The sequence below is a fragment of the Pezoporus wallicus genome, unplaced genomic scaffold, assembly GCF_028554395.1.
Source record: "Pezoporus wallicus isolate ANWC-B61680 ecotype Strahan unplaced genomic scaffold, APGP_CSIRO_Pwel_v1 contig_3058, whole genome shotgun sequence".
Lineage (NCBI taxonomy): Eukaryota > Metazoa > Chordata > Aves > Psittaciformes > Psittacidae > Pezoporus > Pezoporus wallicus.
In genome coordinates, this window is record NW_026641153.1 from 2,218,681 (window position 1) to 2,244,429 (window position 25,749).

The following is a 25,749-nucleotide window of genomic DNA, read 5'->3' on the forward strand; positions in this document are numbered from 1 at the left end:
AATAATTTAAAAAAATCAAAGGAGTATAATATCTCTGCTGCAATGCTTCCATAAGATACCTTCATCCCATCCTGGTCTTCATCTTGAACTGCTAAAGGTGAACTAAGCTATTGCTCTGCACCTAAGAGCCCACAGTTTTAGTTCCAACTACAAATATTTTCAGAAAAGAAAAAAAAAAAAAAAACGGTTTTATTTACCTACAAATCCATGTTCTTATCATATAAAGAAGCTTTAGATGAAAAGACAAAATGGTAATAGTTTTGGTGCTGTGCAGGGGTCTCATATCAGCTCTCTAAATAATTTTCAGCCTTGTATTTGTGCTGTGGACATGCATCCAAACTGAATCATTATGTTTAGCAAAATGCTAGGAAGACATTCTTGCCTTAAGTATCAACACCCTGTTACTGGAAAGCACTATTTTCACTGAAGCTGCTTTATTTTTTCCTATACCTGTGATAGAGCCAAAGTGCTGCAAAAAAGATTGCATCTGCTCCTTAAGACAACCACAGGAAAGCAAGTCTTCTGTAAAGCTTTTGTGGTATATTTCTCCATCTATTATCTTACAATACATATTTGTTAGTTCTGTGTTGTCTCAGCCAGGACTTTAATGTCAAATGGAGGTAAAAATCTGTACAGAAATATCAAAGTGTTTTCTTTCAGTTTCTGATAATAACATTTCCCATGTACTGATAAGTGTCATTATCTTAATTCCTGATAACAGCTTCTTAAACTCATCAGCTAGCATCCAAGAATATTGTTGTAAAAACCCAAAGAATTCTATTCTGCCTGAAAAACATGGTTTACAGTTCTGCTTTTTTGAAAGAAAAGAATCCTAGCAGTTGTCCAAAGAGGATTATGGGTTTGATATTGCATTTAACAATTTATAACAGCTTGGTTTACTTTAGCTTTCAAACAACAGCATTCTATGACTTGCCTATAATCTAAAAGGCAAAGGGCCAAATGCATCTGTGGTGTGACTGTTAGAATCACGAGAATAATGCAAAGCATTACTTTTACAACAACAAAATAAAATAATTGAGCCTTTCTACTTCAAATTGTATTATTAAAATCTTAAATCTAATATTACCCTAGAAATGTTCTGTGTTACAGGTTATCATGCAATATGCTGTAACTACAGTTCTTAATTTGTGATTGCCATTAATTTCAGTTTCCTAAACTTTGATTTGTTTATACTGTGGGCTGTGTCCTCTGATGGCTTTTGTAGTTGAGGATCATATTGCTAAGGAAGTCTGACATTCCACTTAAATTTGAAAATAAGAGCAGCTGGTTCAAACACAAGAGAATCAAGTCAAATATGAATCAACATTTTTTCTTCAACCACTAACTAAATACATTTCTTCAGTTAACTTAAAAAAATTCCTCAAAAAAAATGAGGATGCTGTCTCTATTTCTTAACATGATAGCAAACTTCCTTGAACAGAAGAAAGAAGTCAGCCAGTGCCCAAGAAAGTGAGACCTACAACATTTGCTCTAGTAGGATGCAGCATTGGACAAATACTCTGTAATTTAATTTGCGATGTCCACAGTCTTCCAGCTGGAACACTTCCATTTTAACAAAATATTTTAATATATACTGAAGGAAAAAAAGTCATACTTCACAGTGAAAGACTGTGAGGAGACCTACAGGTCTCAACTTTCGGTTCCCTAACTACCTTTTTCATACGAAGTTACTGCATAATCTTCTCAGTTATGAAGCATTGAGACTTTTCAAACTATAGACCGTCTGGAAGAAAAGATTTCCAACAGTGCCTTTTCTTGGAGTAGTTTCAGTCCATGCCAAGTCAAGAATCAGAGATAAAGTTATCATTCTGCAGCATTTTAGTGAGAAAACTTGCTCGGAGTTTGCAGAACCTACTTAACTGCAATTTTAATTATATTTATACAAAATAAAACCATGATTCTTAATGAAACTTTGATGGTTTCCTATGGAGTTTTATTTCCTTATTCTGTTTCCTTACACTTGCAGAACTTCAGCATTTTACTAAGTAGTTATTTGTTTTGTTGTGCTGAACTTTCACTGTGCGGGGTTATGATTTTTTTTCCTATTATAATTATTGGTGTAAGGAAGTTGGATACAGGTCTTTATACTGTGGGTGGACAAAAGACCTTTTATAATTTTCAGTTTTGACATAACAGCACCATTGCTCATTATGTTTGTCAGATGTCAGAGATAAAATAAATCTTTGGGAACAAAAATAAATCAAGAAAAAGAAGGTGCTGCTGCCCATGCTGCAGGGGTTTGGAACTGGATGATCTTTAAGGTCCCTTGAAACCCAAACCGTTCTGTGATTCTATGAAGATACCCAAATTACATGGGCTGGAAAATGCTGCCAGAGAACTTCAGAAACCAGCTGCAGTCCTTCCAAACACAGAATGACATACAAAATAAAGATGGCACTGGGGAGTAAAAGTAAAAAGAGGAAAACTCTTCACATACTGTGTAGGAAGCTCAGAGAATCCTAGGAGTCAAAATATTTTTCAATGAAGAAAAATGTTCATGTAAAGTGACACAATTATTTCAGAACTATAAAAGAGACATAGTCCCTTTCTTTAGTGTCAACTGGCATTTTAGATAACTGTTGGGTATTTTGCATCATGTTTGTAATGAAATGAAGTCACCTGACCTTGAGCAGTTAAGAGATGGACTAATTAGAGATTGAATTATTTGTGTTACAATTGATAACCAGGTCAGAACATCAAAATGAGATTAGCTATTAACTGAATTTTGCAAACAATCATCACTGCAAGCCAAAGTAAACTGGCTTTCCTCAATGAGCTAAAAAGAACCCTCAAAAACCAAAACCTGAATTGTATGTGACTTAAAACCTGGGGGTGGGGGAAGCAAAATGAGAAATTGACCATCAAAAGAAAAAAAAAAAAGATAAAGGAAAGAAAAAAATTCCCAACCTTAAACACATGTGAAATAAATGTAGGAAAGCACAGTTCAACACAACAAACATTTTATCAGGAAACACCACGCTTGACAAAAAATTGCATTGTAACACCCATGCAAATGCATTCATAACTATGCATCTGAATGAAAAAAAAAAAAAGAAACAAGCAAATGTTAGATCTCAACAAAATGTACAAAGAAAAAATCTGCAAAGCCATGTATTATCACAGTGTTAGACAATACTTTTCAGCAGAGATATCAAAGCTGAAGACTTCTCTCAATATAAATAGTGGAAACTTAATATGAAAATAAACAATAAAGTATGCTTAATTATATGCATAAAATTGCATTGGCAAAGCTTGTGTAAGAAGAAAAATCAATGAGTAGAGTTTGAAATAAAGCAACAGTTCTTGGCATACATGAAAAGCAATATGCAAATGCACAGAGGTGTTTAACTTGTCTATAAAATATATTTCGAGGGATAATTAAATTCAGTAACATATTTCCAAGACAATGCTTTTCAAAGGATATAAAACCTCAAGGGTAAATTGCATATTGATGCAGGCCCCAGTATGACAGCATAAATATACTAGCTTCATTAAGGAAAACAGAAACCAACAAGGTGACAAAACGTGACCTGATGGTGAAAGTAGATGCTACAAAATGGTTTCTGATACCACATGCTTAAATTAAGAGTATGGTCACAACAATAAAGGAAAAGATGTTAAAGGTGAATGTTGATATTAAAATATTTAATGGGGTCGTTAATGTATTATGATCTATAAGAATTGTTAGGAAGCACTTTTCAAACAAATACATTCAAGGCAACTTTCTGTCTTAAGTCCTAAGAGAGTCACTTTGATAAAAAGAACTAATGTTCAGCACTTTTAACTTACTTTCATTTACTCTGAATTCTCCTTATGCCTGTTTCAGTATCAGAAATGTCCAGATTCCTGGTTAGAATGCAAAAAAGTGAACACCTTTTCCAAAATACTCCTCATTTGGAAAAAAAAAAAAAATGAAAAAAGAAAGGAAGAGAGAAAGAAAGACCAACATAATGAGAAACTGAAACAATTCTGAAATATGCCCAAGAAAAGATCTTTGCAGATTGAATAGGCTTAGATTCCAGATTAAATTTAATGCTGTTATTTATGTAAGACAATAATTTGGCATGAAAGAATTTTACCAACCATACCCATAAAAACTGCAGTCTGCTGTATAGATGGAAAATCACCAAAATAAAACCAGCTGTCCAAGGAGACATCTCTAGCTTGTCACAATGAAACAGTTTCTTGCAAAGGTATATGGAGGATGATGTGATTATTTTAAGTTCTGAAATTTATTTTCTTGGCAAAAAAGCCATCATGGAAAAAAATCTACAATTTTGAGAAAGTAGTTTGAAGTAGAGACATACAATATAGAGATAATTTTTTCCTTATTTTTACATTGGCTTTCAGTCTAGTTATTGAGCAGATTCAGGAAATGCAAAAAAGATATTTCTTTTTTTGGCTTTGTATTTTATATTACCACTCTCACACACAACCAGGAACACATACCCCTTATTAGCATCTGCAGAGAGTGCCATGTTACTTGGACCCAGTTTCATGTTTGTGCTGTCCTGCCTTCATAACCTTCTCCTGTAGCCAGCATGAGAGCTCAAGAAGCTAAGGGTAATGCTAACAACTGATAGTATAGTCTAAAATTGGATGGCAAATGAAAAAGGACAGCTCTTTTTCTTCCAAGAAAAGGTTATCTGCCCAGCAGGATGCTGGGACCCATTGTCAGAAACAAATGTTCTGCAGTTTGTACTCTGACTTGCTGTATCTAACCTCTGGATAAATTACTGAGAGGACTTTCCTTTGTAAGAGTTGTCTTCTTACGCATTTGGCACAAGGATTAAATCCCCACCATTTTGCATTGCATTGCACAACCTTTACAAGCCTTTGGTGTCTCCTCGGAGGCACCCAGTACATTGTGTACTTCTTCAGTGATGGAGTCCCAGCCGCCACTGAGGACACTAGGGCGTGGAGCAGGGGGTAAAGAGAACAGCATGAGCAGGCAGGGGCAGGGATTTGGGCAAAACAAAGTTACGACTACTGAGGGCAGCAAAACAGCTCCTGTGAGGAGTGATGAGAGCCTTGCCACATGGTGTATACACAAAAGTAGTGTTGCTGACCAAGGCCAGGAGTCATAGGAAGAGCTGGAGCTGAGGGGAGACAGAGGGAGCAGCCAGTTCCCAGCTGGGCCAATAGCACGAAGGACTGCCCGTCATGGCTGGGCTCATCAGACAGCCCAAGGCCCACAAGGGTGGAGGCCCACAAGCCATTGAAAACTCCTGCAGCTGGATGTTGCCAACACATCTGACTAATCTGGAGCATGTTCCCAGCTCTGCTTCACTGCAGCATTGCTTTACATGTAGGTTAGAACCTGTTCAGGAACTGATCCACTATCCCCTAAGGGCACTGCCAAGAAAACCTACAGAAAAGCAAACGGGGTAATTATGAGGATGTCCATACCCCTTCATGTTTCTTTATAGTTGCCATACTTCCCCACTGCAAAGTACAAATATTGCTCACATCATGCTAATTCTCCTACTATTCATGCTTCCCAAGCAAGTGTGGAGATAATTCTTTCTCACCTCTATGACCAATCCTTTGTCCCCTCCATGCTGCATTCTAGCCTCTGACCACCAATTCTACCTCAGCACTGCGGGGAAAAAGTGAAATTCCAGCGCTCATCGAGTACAAGTAATTGCAAAATGCTTAGGGCAACTTTCTCCTCTCCGCATCAAGCTTTTACCCATCAAGAGGCCAAGTCATCCTGCTTTCAAATCTCCTTGGAAAAGTTTGAAATGCTTAAGTGACAAACTAATGCTCAGTATAAAGATCCAAAGGGGAGCTATTATGCTCTCCAAGGGAGACTGCATGTTTCCCTTCCAACACTGGCCTCAGTTGAAGTATTACAATAATGACAGACGAGCTCCTCCAATAAGAGGCTTTCCTTTCTTTGACTTCAGCACTCACTTTTCCAGAGTTCTATGCAACATTTTAATCCTGTGTATTTCAACTCCGTGTTCTCCTGCTAAGTTGCTTATGAAAATGGCATTAATAGAAACAAAATCTGTTAAGCAGGGTAAGTGCTGCCTTATATGTGAGAGCAAAACAAGCAGCCCCTGGCACCAAGCACTAAAAGGATTCCATTAAACAGAAGGAATACAGTCTTCCAACTGGCAGAGTATCATTTTGCTTTGTTGAGAGTGTATAGTATAATGATTATCTACAGCTGGGTTGGGGAAGTATGAATCACGTTAAATTTTTAAAATATACTTAGCTATGCAGACCACAGGAATATACAATGTTCTTACATTGATCATGGATATGGGATTTTATTATTTTATTTGGTTTTAAGCAATAGTTATTTATAGGAACTAAGTGCAACTCCCACATCTTCATTAACAACTGCTTCAGATCATCCAAACTGCAGAAAGTGCTGAGAAATTTGAATAAAAACACTTGTCTGACAGTCTCTTCACAGAAAAAGATAACTTTAGTTTAAATAAATCTTGCAATATACCAATCTACTTTTTTCTTTGATTAAAAAGTTATTTTCAGTTTTAATATATTAACTTTATTAAACAGATACTGTCTAAAAATACTGAATATCTGCACAAGGAAGAAAACTCCCTAACAAACTTGCTAGCTGCAGATTAATTTCTTTGTGCAAGTGACAGAGACTTACAGGATATTGATAATGACTAGGCAAGTAGTCTACAGGAACCTTGCACATTTATCTTTCACCAATCACTGTCTTATCTTTTAGATATTAAAAAGAAACTCAGAAACTGATAGTGTGGACAGCTTGCTGACATTAAAATTTCTCCTGTTTTCTTCACCCTCCTTTTTCTTTACCCTTTAATATAACCCAAATGTATTAGTCAACAGCCACAGTAACACAGGACATTGTCTTCATACAGGATTTAGGACATGTGATTCCAAACCTAAAAGATCCATTCACAGAAGAAATAACACTCAACATTAGGCACAACTAGAATCAGATTTACAGAACAGTACTAGAAGAAGCATGGGTATGCATTAGCAAAACACTTTTTTTTTTTCCTATTTTTAAATTCTGTTTTCATCACTTTGCTTGTTTTTCATATATAAAAATAAAAATGTAGGCAAATATTAATCTTTCTTAAAGGCTTCCCAGTAAAAAGAATTCAATATCCCATACAAAGACACCATGTATGTTTAGAAAGCAATCAATATGTTTCAGAAAGGAATTGCATAACTTCCTCTTGCCTACATTGTAAAAACCCAGACACTTTTGTTGAAAATCATGTATTTTTGTAAAGCAAGGTAAGCACAATGGCAGTGTGCAGTAAGACTAATCTTTCTTGCCCATAATGCAAATGATAGAATTAATATTAAGGTAGGTGGGGGAGGAAAGTTAAGAAAGGAAGGGTTGCCAAGAAACTGTCACTATGAAAGCTGGCCAGAAAACAAATCCTACTCCGTGAAAATATGAAGTTTTGGAAATCTAATTTTCCTCCACACCAAGATGAACCATCCAGTCCTATATTGGAGAGCCCATTGGTTAGGGCACAACCCTATTTGTCAGCCTACTGATACTGGCAGCACTGAGGTTTAATCTATCCTGTTGGAATATTAGATTATTCATTGAGCTTGATAAAATCTCTCATTCAAGAAACACATCCTGACTATCAAGACAGTAAGCATGACATAGCTTCGTATGAAATTGGCTATAGAGCAGTACCTGTATCTTTGGTCCATGGAATTAAGTTGGGGGGGATGGGGTCTAATTCCACTTTTTTTTTTTTTTTTTCCAAACTAAGCCATCTGTTGAAGAGTTTCTGTCATAAGTGAGGGTTTCTCAAGAGTAGCTACCACAGGATATTGTGAATATCTCTCTTTCATTTGATTTGGGAGAACCAAGCCAAAGATAGCTTCTGTTTAAAAGGCTCTATTTTTGTGCAAAGTTTTGATGGTTCAGCGTTTTCCATTTAAGAAATGCAAACTTTTCCTCAGAAAATCCCTAACCAGCTCTAGTCATCACTTTCCAGAGAGGTCGCATGTCCATAAAATGAAAATTGCAATTTACATGGAAAAGGAGTTCAGAAAAGCATAGCAGCATCATGTCTGTGTCACCTGCTAAGAATGCCCACAAAAACAAAATTGTCACTGAGCAGACAGCACAGAAGATCTGGCAAGATGTTCAGCATCCTACAGAACTCTTATTGCACGAGAAAAATGGCAGGATCTACTGCATGTGATGCTTCCAGGTTTTTTTTTCTACTTGCCCTCTAAGATCACGAAATACTCCACTTTGAAATCCTATTTCAAAATATAGATATTTTTAAGTAGGGAATGTAGTTATGTCTTGGAAGCCACCAACACCACTTGCCATACACGTTGCACGAAGCCCTCAGACCTTGCCCCAGGACTCACTCTGTGTCCCTGCCCTCACTCTGCCCACTCCTGGCAGATCCTCTCCCTGAACTGTGGCTGTCTTTCGCCTCTGTCTGTGCAAAGGTCTGACCCTAACAGTGTTGCCGGAAGGAAGGAAAGGTTTGTAGAAACCTTGCAAACTTTTTTTTTTATCCCCTTAAACATCTCCCCAGAGGGCCAATAGAAATGCAGAGTGAGCTCTTCAGATATCCAGTCCAAGGGGGACACTTCAGGAAAGAAATTCAGCTAAAGAGCTTCCAGCACTTGATTACTTATTGTTTGTTCCTTCCCCCCCCCCCGGATCTCATTGGGAACATCTAATGAAATTACAAGTATTTCTGGCCTGAAATAGCATGTTTATGCTGCTGCACTTCAGCAAGGACATTCCCTTTCAGCAATGTGCTATCCCGTGGTTTGGGTATTCCCTGTCAACTTCTGTTACTTAACATCTGTTCTACCACTTGAGAATTAAAGAAAGGTACAAGTCCACGTCTCGCATAGGGCACCTATGGACAGCGACGGGATTCCCTTCTCCCGCTTTCGGCGTCTCCAGGGCTCCGAGGTCCCGTTCGTCCGGGGCGGAGGTGGCGGGAAGCAGCGACCTCTCCTCCAACCCCCGGACCAGCGGTGCCCCCCTCGTACACCTCGCGGCAAGACCGCGGGTTCGCCCCGACCCGCCGCGCTGTCGCCGCTCCGCACTGCATCGCTCAGAGGGCGCGGGAGGCGCCAGGCGGGCACCGATGCACCCAATGCCCAGCCTGGGCGCCGGGTAGTTGCTCCTGCCCTCAGGTAGGCGCTGCGGGAGCTGGGGTATCCCCGCCTGTCCCACCTGCACCGTCCCGAGCACTCACCCGCGCCCCGGCGCAGCGAGGGACAGGGAGAGCGATGCCGCGGTGAGGTGGAAGGAGGTGGCGAGGGAAAGGATAGATAAACTAACCTGCCACGGGGATGGTGATGGGAAGCAGCAGCAGCTGATGGAGCAGCAAGGCGGGCAGGAGTTGAGTGGCCCACATGGTGCTGGCGGCCCCCCTCCCCCCAGGCGGCTGGCGGGGAGGAGAAGAGATGGCTCCACGGAAGGACCCTGCGCGCAGCCGGTCACTAGAGGAGGCAGAGTGAGCCGAGCTGCTTTTTATTGCGATGATCTAAGTTTGTTGTGTGATTAACTGGAAAGATCTGGGTCCCAACTCCCTCTTACGGTAAGAAACTGTTTAACAACATTCCCTCTCTGTCTCTTCTCCTCCTCCCCTCCACAGGAGCTGCCTCCCCTCCCGCCCCGCAGCCAGCCCAAGGACAGGGCTCCCACCGTCTCATCCCTCCCTCTTACCCTTCATCCATCCATCCCCCCCTCCCTCCTTGCCCCCGCCTCCTCCCCTCCATCCCCTCGGGGCTCAGAGGGAGCAGCCTGTCCTGACAGGGACCCCAGCTCTTGCCTCAGGACTGGTGTCTGCTGCCCCCAAGCCCCTCCTGGCCCCACAGCCACTCACTTGCAGCTGAAACAACTCTCCCTCCCTTCTTGCAGACGTTTCCCTTCACAATCTACCTCTTTCTCCACCTGCCTCTAGGCTCCATCCCCAGCTGCATCCTCATCCACAGTTATCTCAGCAGGAGTCCCCCAGGCAAACCCAGGGACAAAGCAAGGCCAATTTCACCACTTAGGAAACAGCTTTCTTCCGACCTGCTCATGGCTGCCCACTGCCACTAGCCTGGCCTTTCCATCACCCTCTTTGGCCACCTGACAAATGCCACTTCCCCAAAAATGTGGCAACTCTCGTGAATCTAAAGGTCAAGTATCAGCTGGCTGTCATTGCTCCATGGAGATAATCCCAACACGAGGCCTGACCTTCCTTCTGTCACAGGCAGTGGTTGAAATTCTTCTGTTGCACTTCATTTTGACCTCGTGGAAGCAATGGCTTTGGGTTTTGTTTAAAGTCATGAGATCGGCCTTCATGACACACAAGTGTTCAAAAATAAACACTTCAGGAAAAGATCTGCCTTAATTTAAACTGTTCTTTTCTCCCATGCACTCACCTACCATCTATAGCATGTGTGTGCAACAACACAGGAAGCCTTTCCCCTCCATTTTCCACAAATAAAGCAGAGTCCTGTATGTGGCCTCATGCTATGTGAGTCAGGAAACAGCCTCCTTCTTCTTTGCCCAGAATTATTATCCATACTGATAAACACCTTTGAGAGAAATAGCTTTCCTTAAAAATGGGTTGTTTCCCAAGCCCCAAATATTCATTGTCAGGTTTTATTAAATTTTTTCCTGTATTCCCCAAATTTGTTTTTTTTTTTTCACCAGACTCATGCCCAGTGGCAAAACAGAATTTCCATTTGGGAATTACTGTGTTGTGAAGTAAAAGAAAGGGGACAGAAAGGAGTTGAGAGAAAGTCTGTGAAGAAAATATTTTGAACATTTGGTGTTACAGGAAAAACACATTTATGTGAGACAAAAAATACTTTCTGCTGCAGAGTGAAGATAATTTCTAGGGGTGTATTTTGCTGTGCTTGTTTTTCTCACAAGAATGCAGGTTAATATACGGGAGTTCCTTAGAGATGCACAACCTGAAATCAGAGAAAGTGTATTCCACTGGCCAGTGACCTTGTGTGAAATCCTTGTCCACTGCAACCGATAGAACATATCTAAAGCTTTGTTTTTCTCCCTGTGCTCAAAGATAGACATGAATGTAAACAATAAGCAGCAAAAATAATCATAGCACCATGCTGAGCTCAGAACAGTCACATTCTGTTAACCAGATGTATTAGACTTGTTGTCCATGCATGTGGTGAGTGACTTTATTTTTGGTTAAAAGCATAAAATCATGCACCATTAAAGTCAACTAGATCTTTTTGTTTGCCACTGACTTCCCTAAGAAGGTATTTGGCCTGTAGTCAGGTTTCTCCTGAATTTTGGAGGATTTTTGCAGTGTCTCTTGAGGACTAGGATGCTCCTTAATGGAGTAAATATTTTGCTATATGGATACCTATTATTAATACATAGTCTTGTGTATTATTCATGATGCATCTGCAGTTCTGCTCGAGAGCTCAAGTCATGGCCATACTCTTCTTTGGCTGAGTATGTTACACTGGGCAGGTACAACTCCATAGCCCTGGTTCTCCATTTGCCTAACTAGAGGACACCTCTGCTATTTTCATAAGCCTTATATATATCCCCTCAGTGGAAATCAGGGCACATGGAGTGGAAGGCCAGGTACAGAAGGGAGATTAGGAAGGCAAAAATTCTATAAATGCCATATTCTGATGCTCTGTTTGTAGGCAGTCAAGACAAAGTTTTGCATCTGGATCTGGGAAATGAAAATGTTCTTTGGTCCCACATCATATACTGCAAAATGTAGTGTGATCTTTTTTCTGTGCTTTCTTGCCCCATGTGTTTTACAACTGAAGTATAATATTTTAGTTCAGTTCAATCAAATTTTACCTTGAAACCAATTTCAATATGAAGGAAGGCTGCAAAAATTCCATTTCATGCTGAAGTTTGCAAAAAGAGTTCCATGTTAAATTTCAGTCTGCACATAGAGAAACTGAAGATCTAAATATGATAATAAAAAGTTGTGGGGTTTATGTAAGAATATTTTGTTAAGTTTTCTGACCTACAAATCTCCTTCTCTTTTTCTGTTTTTAGAGCTTAGCTGAGTGTGGGGATTTTTGGCTCCTTTTTTTCTTTTCTATTTTTTTTTTTTGGCAGCATTGCAAACTTGCCTCGATAACCTGACTTTCAAATCAGTGCAGCTCTGTATTAGGAAGGTAGCATAGCATTTTTGTGTAAGGTATCTAAAAAGAGAAGTGTTAGTGCACACTTTACCTAAGTTGTATTTGCTCTGGACTGCCCACATGAGTAAAAAAGTTTGAAAACACTTTATTTTGGTTGGAAAAGTAAGCAGACATGACCAAATACATAGAAACTGCTGTTTTTATATTCCCTTTTCTGACTATAACCACAGTTGGATCTGTTTTTGAGATGTAGCTTGCTATTAAGAAATGCTACATATTCACAGTTTTGGCAGGAATCTTCACGCAGAGTAATACCAAGTCACAATTAGCTTTAAGGAAAGCTTTTCTAGATGACCCAGCATCTGTCATATTAATTACTTCTTGTGTTTCATATAAAACTTTTACCTCTTGATTTAGCTGGTATAGGTATCACTCTGTTAAGGTCCTATTGGATAATAAACCAGATACAGTAAACTGAGCTTGAGACTAAGAAGGGAAGAGACTGAGGAATGGACTGCAAGACTGGACACTGCTGGGAAAGCCAGAGTTTAAGCAGAGCTTCAGCACAAGGCAGGTGTCAATACTTGCTGAGGCACCTCAGCCAGGGCCCCAGCTGGGCATATGGCGCCTTCCAACCTAATCTCCAGCCTTCTTCATGCAGAAAGAAAAAGGCAATTAGCGTGGAAAGACTGAAAGGAAGATGTGGAAGAAAAGGATAACAAGATCTGAGCAGAGTGGTTAATATCTGGCTGAATGCAGAAGCTCAGAAACTACCCTGAGTTTGCCATTTTAGACTCAGACAGAAGGATTTTACATGTCTTCCAAAACACTGCAGACCTGAACTGCTACTCCCAGAGGACAAATTCACCACACCAGTCAAGTTGTTTAGAGCACCTTACAGTGAAGCAGAAGAATGTGGCGCTTCAGACAAGGCTTCTTTTCAATTAGCCACCACGGAAACCCAAGGATGAAGACAAGAGCCACATCTCCCCCTGCAATGTAGGCACTAACCTGCAGTCCTGAAGCAGTCATGTCTGCAAACACGGCATTCACAGGTAAAAGTCCATATGTATTTAATAACTTAAATTGTCGACCTTTAAAAAGCTTCTTATTCTTTCAGCCCATGTCAGAATTTACAAATAAAAATTAGTCAGGGGCTGTTACCTGACTCTATAGGCACAAGGTATGGTATGGTTTGGCTTGAAACTATATAGTTGCACTTCACCCAAAACCAGACTTGTGCAAGCAGCTTCACACCTTGGCTGAGTCCTTTCATGATTCAAACAAGCAAAATAATGCAGGGTATGTGTAAAATTCAAAACAACCTAGATTACAATTTTACACACAGGTGCATGCTCCTACATAATGAAAAGTACAGTTTAGAAGCTGTTGAGGTTAAAAAGGGATATGAACTCTAAAGTGTCTTGGCTGTGCTTGGTTCCACCCATTACAATTGACATGTATTCGGAATAGTCAAACACGCATAATTCACAACTCTCCCCACATCCAGACTCCCAGGTGCTCAGGTTGGTCCTAAACCCTAGTCAGGTAATCTGGCATTCATTCGTGCAGTCAGTTAATAACATAAATCCCTTATGTTTTTTCTGTGCAAGACATACGGTAACTGCTTTTTACATATATGTTATATGGTAACTAAGAATAGCCAAGATGAATAACAAAACAATTTTAAAGTTGCAGTATGAAAGCCATTTAAGCCATTTATGGCATTGTGCCGAATGGCTGATGCTGATAACACAGCCCTTCAAGATCAGTTTGGAAATTACTATTTCCAATACTTGGGGGGAAAAAAATAGTAAAGGAAAAAGTAGTAATCTATACTCTGCACATTGCTGTTAGTAGGAAATATCTGATCTCATTTTATCTGATAAAAATTCATATATTTCCACACATCAATCATTTATTTACAAGGAGATAAATTTTGCAAACAAGTGTGCATTCAAAAGATTTATTTGAATAAAAATTCCTGGTAATATCCATTTGACATTTTGGGGAATGTGCTGCATTGTGGCTATAGGCTTTTAGGAACATAAAAATTCCCTTAACTCTACTCATAATTGTTTCTTCTAAGTACTCAGAGTTTAGGTATATTGACTGAAGAATTTAAACTTTTTGTTTATATCTGTTTCCTCCTTTATTAGTCTCCGCAGCGCCAAGAAAGTCTAGAAAGATAAATGTCACCAACAGTACTGTCAAATAGATTTTAATATACCTTGTCTGTATTACTTAGGGCCTAATTTGCCCTGAAAAACCTTTACACTAGATTTATTTGTGCAAGAATGTAAGAAAAAAATGAACCTCTCTTCGACCTTACTCTTCTAAAATCAAATTGTGCTACTGGCCATTGTTAAAAAAACAGAAGCTGAATACATTTGATATGAAGCAACAGCCCCAGAAGACCTCAATTTACATGCCATAGTTACTGAGTTATTCTCTGAGGGCAGTTGCTCTCTACACTATTTAACCATTCAGATATTCAGCCATTTATGCTTCTCCATAAGTGTCTCATTTTTAGCAAAGACATAAGTGATTTTACAGTCTTAATATAGGATACATTATCTTGGTCAAAGAAAATCAAAGGTTTGGTCAAATTCACCCAGACTTCAGATTTCCCTTTTTCCAGCTGTTGTTCTTTTTCTTTTTTTTTTTTTTATTTAAAAAGCCTTCATTCCTTTGCATATTTAGGTAAACTACAAAGCTTAATCATGGTCAAGGAAATCTATATTTGTATATCTATTTTTAAGCACATTACATCTTTTTTTTTTGTTGTTGTTGAAAAGCTTGAAATTATCAACTCAAAATATTCAACCACTGAGAAAATCTCCAAATCACATTGCTTTTAAGATTACCTGTTTTTAAATCAGTGTAACGATTTTAGGACCTGAGCTAATGTGCGTATATATGTGATATCGCCGGTACAATAATACTTACTCTGAAACTCTTACATATGTGGGTAATTACCTTTCATTTTTTAAGAAAGTGAAACTCAAGCGTGTACTGAAATAAAACCACTGAACATACCTGGCTGAATATTTTTTTCATTTAACTGGCTAAACCATAAATCTCAGACTAGTTTTTCCAAGCTCTTTTATGTGTTAAATCCCAAACTAAAGAATAATTTTGGAATTTCCTAGAGCAATTTTTTATTTTAAAATAAGCTTTTGAAGGATTTCAAATAAGGACATAATTTTTACTTACAAATTAGAAACACTTTTGTGTACAAAAGAATTCCAAACAAATAAACAAACAAAAAGGAAAACTGTGAAAAACAATGCAGAGAAGTTAATGTGAGATCATGTATTGTCTTGTTGAACTTTAATGTGTGTTTTTAAGGTGGGAAATGTTTAAAACAAGCTCTCTGTAATATATATTTTACTTCTAGAAGAGGTAGAACTGTTGACAAACAGCAAAGGGCCCTTATCTCACAGTATGATACTTCTGCAAACGCAACATCATTGAGATATGCTGAGAAGACCCTACCAAAAGGTAGGTGCTGAAAGGCACACTACAAAAAATAATATGCAGAGATTTAAAAAAAAGAGTTATTGCTGTAAAAATGTTATTCATATCTCTCAGACTGGTACATTTAAAAATGCATTTTCAGTATTTTGGAGTAACAAAGAATCAAATTAAGCTGATCTTTGACTGTGAATTATATATTATGGAGCAGTTTCAGCAATTCAACAATCTGGAGACAAAAGCATTAGCCCTTTGAATTCCAGAGAATGAAGACTTCCAGAACCTGCTTGTCAAGAGTAAATTCTCTAGGATTTCATATCAAAGAGAAGAATTTCTACCTAGGGTGCTGTTAAAGATTTTAGAAAGAAACCTAACCGGGAATTCATCAGTTTCCTAGCAATCTCTCAGACACGAAGATGTATTAATAGCAGCTCAGAGACAACATAAACAACAAAAAAGAGCTCACAATTCATGGCCATAAGGCACTGATCTTTCCTGGTTTAAGGTTTGTAACCCCAGTGAAAGAACACTTGCCAAGATATCAGAAAAAATGTTATCAGAGAAGGAATCTCAGCTTGACTTCTTTTCAAGAACAAGCTTTGGGTACTTTATTTGAATCAAAGTCTCCTTGTTTGGGATATGAGCTCTGTAATGCAACTACTGGAAAATAGTCAAGTAGGGAAAAGGGACATGTGGCTGCAGAATCAAGACAGGAACTCTCAAAGGGAGACTAGGGCAAACTGTTAAATTTCTCTGCTGTTTTCAGTTTTTTATATACTAAAGAGAAACCTTTTTTCAGTAGTTTTGGCCCCTAAAGCTCTTACCACAGGTATTGCAATGTTGGTACTGAAATAACACTGATAACCATGATTGTTCTACATTTGCTATGCCAACAAAACATATGCACTTTTTCTCTATGCTATTTTTAGCATTCCATACCTCAACACTATGGTGTCTATTTTCACAAAGTACCCAATCCCCACTTTTCATAGTGATTATTTGTTGCCAAGCCTTTTTCTTATAGGTGAAATCTGAGCATGGATGATAAGGCTTCGCTGCACATTAAACAGTGATAGAATATATTTCTACCTTAGTACATTCTTCTGCTCAGGATTTTGCCACCAACTTCTGCAGCCAAAATAAGATTGAAGGAGAATTTAGATGTCTATGAGCTGAAATTATACAATTCTAAAGCTGTCTGTTTGTTCACATGCATCAGCTTTGCTTAACCTTCCCAAAATTTTGATCCCAGTCTTCAGGTCTAAAATTAGTCTTATAGATTAAATAAGAAGTTCTTGAATCTGGAACACAACTGCTAAGCAAGCTGGTATGATGGTTTATTTCAATATTTTTATCAGATTATTAAATAAAATTATCTTAATACAATCAGATTGATATGAATAGACATAAAACAACAAATGCATTTATAATAGTGACATAGAAAAAGCTTTATGGAAAAGTATTTTTTTTTCTGCTGAATAGCAATCGTGGTCTATCTTAAATTGAAACACTGTATTTCTGAATTTGTATTATTACTGCATAGTTTTTTTAAGTCTTTCTTGAAATAACATTGTACAGATTAACATTCATTGTATATTTAACTTCCCAGGTAAGTCACACTGTTTTTTAATTTAAGAATCTGCAGATTGGGTTGAAGGACAAGTCCACATAGACAAGAAATTTTATCTGACAGTAATCAATGAAGGTTGTCTAGGGAAAAATACAAAACCAGAACAAGTTTGCAGTGATACTTCCTTAGAATGGTTTCTAGCCTTCCAACATCTGATGGTCATCCAGTTTCTGGCGCTATGAAATTATCTTAAGGGTGATCTATGACTTTTTCCTCTCTTTATGCAGGTTCTGATGTAAACAGCTAAATAAAAATATGAGGTAAACCAGCTGGACAAAGAATTTTTAAATATACAGTTTTGTGAGTTGCTTTTTACTTCTGGTCCAAAATGATTCACAAATAAAACCACTGAAAAATACTAGCTTTTGCAAATACTATTGAACGATAAATGTTCAGTGTTGTAATTTTACTGTTTTTTCCCTAAGAAGAAAAAAAAAAACAAACAAAACAAAAATCAAGAACCCCTGTCCTTCACTTTATTTTCATGTAAACACTTGAATAAATATTTTTTCACAATAAACCCATCAATTCTGAAAATATGTAGATTTACATGACACATACCTGAATAGCTAGTTTTTACCATTCCAAAGTATTTCTTCATTTATTCCCAGTAGAGAAAACAATGTGGTTTCAATTCATATAGTAAAGAGCAATGGCAACAAACTGTCTTTATTTTTGCTTGAGGTTATTTTGTGCACATATCCTTTGGTTATGGAAGCACTTCAAATAAACCACTGAGAATGTGCATTGAGCACCCACAGGAAATAGAGGGCTATGTCACTCAGCTTGAGATGAACAACGTTTCAACTACTTTTCTTATAGTTATCCAAGGGGGGGGGGAAATAATAAAAATCTGGTAATTCCCAAGATTAAAATAGAAAGCACACTATGGGCAATTAATCTGTATTTTATGACAAGGATGCCTGATATAGTCCCATTGAAAGGAGTGGTGTCAAAAGCTGACTATATCTGGAAATAATCTTCCATTTTTTTAACAGGGGGCATAATTAGCCAAAATTTTGAATGTTGTATATCACATTAAAAAAAAAAAAAACAACAAACTTTGAGCACTAGTTACTCTGCTAAACCACTTCTATGCCTCATTGCCAGTAGCTGACAATGTATATGGAATTTAATCTCTCCTTTACTTTCTTTTTGTTTCTTTCTCTCTCTCCTTCTTTCTTTCTCTTTCCCATTCTTTCCCCTTTTCTCTCTCCCTCCCTTTCTCTTCTTCTTTTTACTTATTCTCTTTCTATTTCTATTTTTCTTTTTCTTCTTTTCTTTCTCTCTCCATCAGTGTCTCCCTTTAACATTGTCTCTGCCTTTCTGCTTTTCTTTCTTCCTCTATTTTTATATTTTCCTGTTTCTTCTAAGAGTCTTATTAAAACCCCACACAATTAGAGAAGTCTTCCTGTCTATTGTCAATTTAAAAACAGTTATGCAGGCTAAGATTTATAAATTAAATTCTGGCCTCTGAAATAAACAGTAGAAGAAAATTTTACAAAGTATTATGAATTTGGGGGAAAAATTCAGCAACTACAACTCCAGCTAATAGGCATTTTAGGTGGCATACTGAGACATGCTAACTACCATCCTGTTAAGTCTTCTTTCTATACTTTGCAGACACCATAATGATTGCTGAAATACGAAGTTTCAATAGGACCAGACAAAATGCTGCTTCAAAGTGCAATAGATTTTCAAAGAAACTTCTAAAGGAGCTAAAGGAATAATAACAGTTCTATCACTTACATCAGTGTACCTATCTAGTACAGATAAAGTACTGTCACAATAAACAGCAGACTATTAAGCCTTTATTTCCAAGTCTCTCCTGTTACAAGTAAGTTCAAAGATGCAGGTTAATAACGGAGACCAGCTTTTATAATGGTCACAAGGATTACATGTGAAAGTGTTATACTTTGGAGCAGGCATTACAGAGTGATACATCAGGAATATGGCCCTCAGTCTGTGATATTGTATAAGCTTTTTAGCATCCTGTGGGCCAAAAAGCAGCAACTGTTGTCACAATTTTTGTAATGCCGAAGTTTTCTGAATATTGCCTATAGCCATTCTCTCTTTTACATAGAAGCTTAGCTTCAGAAAAGCATGTAAAAGTCTGCTTGACATCCTGATTCTCATGAATGCTCATTCACCTACATTTTCAAAGAGGTGTAACACAAGTGAAGTTTAGGTTTGCCTAAATGTCATTCTTCATCAGCAATAATATAAAGTAGTTGTTGTTCTGTGTGAAACATAAAGCAAGACTGCAAATTCAGATCCTTGGCTATTTCCCATTTATATCTAGGAGACTACTCATGTTTTTAGATATGTATTCAAAAGAACATTCTTGGGTCTAGGCATATGGGACTGTTTTAATGAAAATTAAGAAGGCACCTCAATGGACTTTGACGCCAAAATAATGACAAGCTATTTATCAAAAAATCATAGAGTGAAGTGGAAAACCCGTTTAATTTTATCCTGAGCTAAACGTCAACAAAACTGATTAAGTACAAGTCTTAGCCTTGTAAAATTCAGCCTGATGAGCAGCTAGCTTTTGCAATGTGATTCAAGGAAGAAAATGTCAGGACAGAAAAAAAATACATTCCAATTGAGAATCATAGGTCTTCTGGTGAGCAAAAATTCCAGTGAAGAAGCAACCATGGTGAAATGAGGATTCACTCAAATATACCATAACTTCAACAGGAAGGAAAAACATTTCTCAGCAGTTCATCACACTGTTTAAGCCAAGACTGATCACACACTTGATGAACAGCAAGGCAGTGACACAACTTTGTAGGTAAAATCTCTGAAGACAAGAGGGCTGTGGAACAGCAACTGCAGTGAATGGATAAAGAGGTTTGTATATTTTTTTATTTTATTTTTAGCTAGGTAATAGAGCACAAATGTTCTGTTTTGAATAAGAGTCACTGTATCGTATCCAAATTTAATAAGTCAGAGAGAACAAAGAATAGTTACAGTAGCTTGTAAAAAAGTGTTCCACTTAGCATGTCTAGATAATAGATGCAGATGTACCATCTGTGTTTGAAATGGAAGGTTGCCTACCCACAAATCCATTTTAAAAGGCATTTTTAGGTACATACTAAGAAACCAAAAGTGAAAATAAGGAACATAAGAAAACTTTCAGATACATTCTAGGGTCCAGGAAGTCTGTTAAAATATCACAAGAAGGGAGGAAAATCATCGGCACTCTGATTCTAACATAAATAGGTGGGAAAACATATATTTCTGCTTGAGCCACACTGTATCTCTGCTGTGTTATACCTTATACTGCTTAGGTATTTCTGTCTCGTGGTCCTCCTGCATTACCAAAGGAAGCCCAGCTTCCTGCGTGCACGTGCCTCCTCCTCAGAATAAACCTGTTCTTCCCCGTGCTGTCTTCAGCTACCTGCCACATTCCAAGGCAAGCAACTGAACCAGAGGCAGTGGGTTTAGTGTGAACTCTGAAAAGCACACACACCTTTCTGCCATGTAACATAGTATAGGTATGTTGACTGGTCACAAACAAACTTAATAAAACACATGACTTCACACAAATGACTTCTTTCCCAATGGAAATGTTTACATGGGCCTCTCACATCTACCTCGCTAATCATTTTGGGTAGTATTCATTTAAATCTGATGTTAGATACCTTTTTTTTTTGGGGGGGGGGGGCAGTTATGTCTGAGGTACTTACTTACCTTTCACTGTAGCACTGTTAGAAATGAACAGGCATTTGTGGGCACAATTAATCTGACTGATAAACTTTCAGGGCAAATTTTAGGTTGGCCTCAAAATTTCCTGGAAGGATTTACTTCTTCTCAGTCAGATGCCTACCTTTCTGAGTATTTTCAGCATAACTCCATTTAGATGAAATCTGATTGCAAGCAGATAAATTAACTGATGAGAAGAATAGGAAAAAAAAAAGTAAAGACTTATGGCAAAAAGTAAGAAAACTGCAGAATTTATGTTATTCTAGTGCACCAGACATGTTCTAATGAATTAGAAAACCATCCTGAAAACAGGGGACTCACAAGAAACTCTCATATTCATATGTTTATGATGCAATACAGAATCCTCAGGAATTTGTAGAAAATTTCCTGTGAATATCAGATTTTGTGTTAAAAGGCAGATAACACAATGGCTCAGTACAGCATTTAAGCTTGAGTCCGGTCTGCAGCTCAGCATGCTGAAATAAAGATTTCTTAAGTCTTAGATTTTTACTAACAATTCTGGGCGACAATGAACTGTTAACTCACATTTCCTGAGTGTTCTATGCACACCACAGCAAAAGAAAAGGACTCCAGCTGCAGCATTTCAGTATTTGTTTTAAATGTCTATTGTTTCAGCCAAGAGTTCTAATTCCCTGACAGTGAAAAGAAACCACGACAAGAGAGTTTAACTCTGGAGAAAAACATGGATTAAACCCCATACTTAAGCTTTTCCAGTTTGCCTCTTAGTTTAGCAGCTTTGCGCAAAGTTCAATTTGTTGACAGATGGAAAGATATCCCTAAGACTGCATTTACCTGTCTCTAGAACTAGAACTAGGAGAGGCACAGCGTTCCTGTGCTGCATTTAATTACTTTTTCTGAGATTCAGTTAAGGCTGTTGGGCACAGCACCATGCTGTATATATTCCTTCACGAGCTAAAGGCAGTACCTTTAAATTGTCCTGTTATATGAATGTCAATGTGACCAAAGTAGCAAAGGTAATATTCAGAACTTGGAAAATGATGCAACTTTTAACATGTGTCTGAGTAGCTCAGGCATCCAGCTCTGGTTTATACATTCCTTATAGAGGACTAATTCTCTATAATTCTAGTTTTTAAAAAAAGTACGGTCCTTGCCTTTTGCATTCTTTGTTGAACTTACCACAGTTGATGACAACTGGGGTGAATGGAGCTCAAAAAACAAGAATGATAAAATCTATTAGATTTGAAATATTTATATGATTGAGAATGATATTTTGAAGGCATTAAACTTCCAGAACATGATCAATGAAGAAATTCTCCCTATTGCTAATACACATAGCATATATAGAAGTTACATCAAACTACTTACAGAATCCTCAACTTTAATTAAAACTGACTGGGAATTTGCAGGTCACATATTTTCAAATCAGAATGCAATTAAAACCAAAACTGAAGAATGGGTGCATTCTACAAATCTCTCTTTTTTTTTTTTTTTTCTATTTTTAAGGAGTTTTGAAATTACAAAAAAATCTCAACTTTTTGACAGATATCAGAATATAAAATGACATTTTCCAGTTTAAAGATGTTTCTAGATGTTTTAAATTCGAATTAATATGTAACAGAAAGAACTATAAAATAGAATAAAACTAAAATAGAATGAACCATTTAAATTGCTACAATTCAATACATTTTTAATATTAGTTCCCCAAAACATCAGATTTTGACATTTCATTCAAGACAGGTAAAAGCGAGAAAGGTTTAAAAAAAGTATAATAAAAAAAATTCTTGTGATGGTAAAATTAATTTCCTGTGCAGCTATGGTCTGATTAAGAAAGTCATGAGTCAAGAGCTCAGGAGGTCAATGAAACCAGTGTTCTGACCATAAGGCCAACACACTAAAGTTATAATTGATCTACAATATACATTTCCTGATTTTTTATGTATTTATTATCTCTCTGATGTTCTGTGATTTGCGTTGTTAGTGTAGGAATCCATATGGAAATATGTGAACATAATACATAAATCTAGATGTGCATTATGTCCATGAATAAATGTCTTAATTGCTTTAGTTACTGTTTGCAACAATTCTTACCCATAATATCCAGGAGGTGTTGTGAGGTTCTGTTCATTCATTAAAAGCATGAAATTTGCTGTGACAGCTTTGCATGAGCAGTGCTAGAAGTCTACAACTAGAAAACTTATGTGCTCATAGGCTTATAACCCATACAGGGAAAGGGTATTCCGTATATTTGCATAATCCAGTTTAATAGACTTAAACCATAATTAAGTAATTTCAGAACTTCCCTGTCAACATTTTTAAGTATTACAACTATTAATGTTTCTTGCACTAATATGTAACTGGCAGTCATCTTCATCATTTCTTCTTTAATTAAATTATTGATTTTATTGATAACAGTTTAATATTTAGAAGATTCAAGATACAGTGTATCTTACTTCCTTGGAGCCAGAATTTCATCCAGAATATTTTATTTGGTTTATTTTTTTAAGATTAAAAAATATTTCTCTTTCACTTTTCCACTGCTTTTCATTTTGCTTAGATTATTGAGTTGAGTACTTTTTGTTTTGGTTTGGTTTAGTTTTTCTGCAGAACCTTCTGGGGAAAAAAACAAAAGCAAAAGAACACTGGAATTCCAAATAAACACTTCTTGGCTGAACCACCCTCCACAGATCAGCAAGCTCCTCCCTTAAACATTCAGATATATGACTGTACATGAAAATCAGATTGGCATGAGGAGATGATTTCATTTGCCAAATGCAGTTTTCATCCATATGGCAAAGAGCTGCTCTTCAGATGAGCAAATTTCTGGGAAGCTAATTTGCTAAATCCAAACAGAGGATCTTGCAGTCAAAGGTAAATACATCATAGCACCTTGCAGTTTTTATTTGCTGTCATCACCACTAATAATGCAGTCGCTTATGATATGCTGTTTCTTTCTTTCAGAATAACCTGCAAAGTACGAGATAAATACACAAAATATAGGATCTGAGTAGCCACCATTGCTGAAACATGCAGTAAATGGGAACATAATTCCTCATAGTCATAGCAAATTACCACAGACATTTTCAGAAATGTGTGATAATCCAGGGTTTGCACAGAGGCCCATTCCAGAAAGATTTCTTTTTGGTTTATGATTTTATCACTGTCATTCAGCACTAACCTGGTTTTGCCTCAACATATTTAGGGTAAAACCTGGTAATTGATTTTATTATGAGCAGTTGCCAGGACTATTAAAAATACCACCTTTTAACAACTGAAGTGTATATATGTGAGATGATGTCTATGTTGCTTCACTGCCTGGAGGTTTTTCTCTTGATTGAAACCCTAAATTGTTTTCTGAGTCTGTAGCAATGTTTGTAAATTTTTTAAAGAGCATTTGTTTTCCACAGGAAAGGCGTGTCATATTTCTTACCATCCGCAAAACTACCTCGAAGGGGGCCTGTCCAGACATGTCAATTTGTGGGCCTTTCCCTTTGAGTCCTACACTGAGACACCTTCCAGCCTGAAGGAAACCATGACTCCAAGCCAACAGGCTCTATGTCTTGTCTCAGGACTCTGCTATTTAAGCTATGCCTTTGTCGTGGTTTAAACCCAGTCAGGTAACTTGTTCACTCACTCCCAGTGAGTGGTGCCGAGCTGACAACAATCGAGGTCCGTGTCCCCCCCCCCACCGGGGTTCTCCCCCACTCCCGGAGGAACGGGGAGGAGGATCGAAAGAGTGCAACTCCCACGGGTTGAGACAAGAACAGTCCAGCAACAAATCACCACCGCTACTATCAGCTAAAACAATGATAAGGGAAAATAACAAGGGAAGAGAATACGATACCACCGGCCAAGAAGACGAGTTCCACCCGGAAGCCCGTGTCCTTCCGGGTAACTCCCAGTCACCCCCCACCCCGGGCATGACGTGCTGTGGTATGGAATACCTCCCTGGCTAGCCCGGGTCAGGCGCCCCATCTCTGCTTCCTCCCGGCTTCCCCTCCTCCCTGGCAGAGCATGAGCCTCACAGAGTCCTTGGTCAGGGTAAACATCACTTAGCAACAACTGAAAACATCGACTTCACCAACACTGTTCTCAGGCTGGAAGTCAAAACACAGCACTGCACCAGCTAGCACAAAGGAAAAAAAAAAACAAACAAAAAAAAACATGACTGCTACTGCTGAACCCAGGACATTATCCACCCCTTATTCCATACCATTCACGTCGTGCTCAGATCCCACATTTTCAATACACCATCGCTCTCCCATATATATACATCCATATACATACAGACCAAGAGGAAAAGATCATTTTCTTAGTGCATGGACCAATCCCTATAGTGCTGCCGAGTCCATTCGGTCCATGATGTTCAAAGTTCATTCTCTGTTGGGATGATGGCTGGAGGGAAGTCAGGGCCAGTCGCTGGTGACCTGTAGACATCTAGTTGATGGGCTATAAAAGCATTACACAGCAGGCAACAGCATACAATTGAGTTCACTGGCTGTTTTCCCCTAAAATCAAATCCCCTTGAGGTATACATCGGACTTCCCCATCTTCCCACATTACCCACCAAGTATATCCAGGTCCCTGAGCAAAAGCAATCCCATGAGTAGGTTTGCCTTTACCTGAAGCAGGAATTACTCAGACTGTCTTCCCCAGCAAATTCTTCATATGCACCACGGGAACTTTGTCCCCCTCTACAATATGTAAAAGTTCTGACTGGGCTGGGCCGGCCCTGTTGGCAGATCCTCTGGTGTTGACCAACCAGGTGGCCTTTGGTAAGTGTGTATCCCAATGCTTGAAAGTTCCCCCACCCATTGCTCTCAGTGTAGTTTTTAACAGCC

The 25,749-nt window shown here is 38.1% G+C and overlaps 1 protein-coding gene across 4 annotated transcripts in view; it reads right to left on the reverse strand.

The window, feature by feature from the left end:
- The window catches only part of HGF (hepatocyte growth factor), a 57,204-nt gene extending 47,646 nt beyond the window's left edge, over positions 1-9,558 (reverse strand). Inside the window, exon 1 of one of the 4 annotated variants that reach the window (XM_057422548.1) lies at positions 9,320-9,557. In XM_057422548.1, coding sequence (XP_057278531.1) covers positions 9,320-9,395 — 76 coding nt within the window. In that variant the 5' untranslated portion in view covers positions 9,396-9,557. Of the gene's footprint in view, positions 1-9,319 lie in introns of all 4 variants that reach the window. The other 3 variants (XM_057422547.1, XM_057422546.1, XM_057422549.1) reach the window with 3 other exon arrangements.
- Between the last annotated feature and the right edge of the window lie 16,191 nt (positions 9,559-25,749).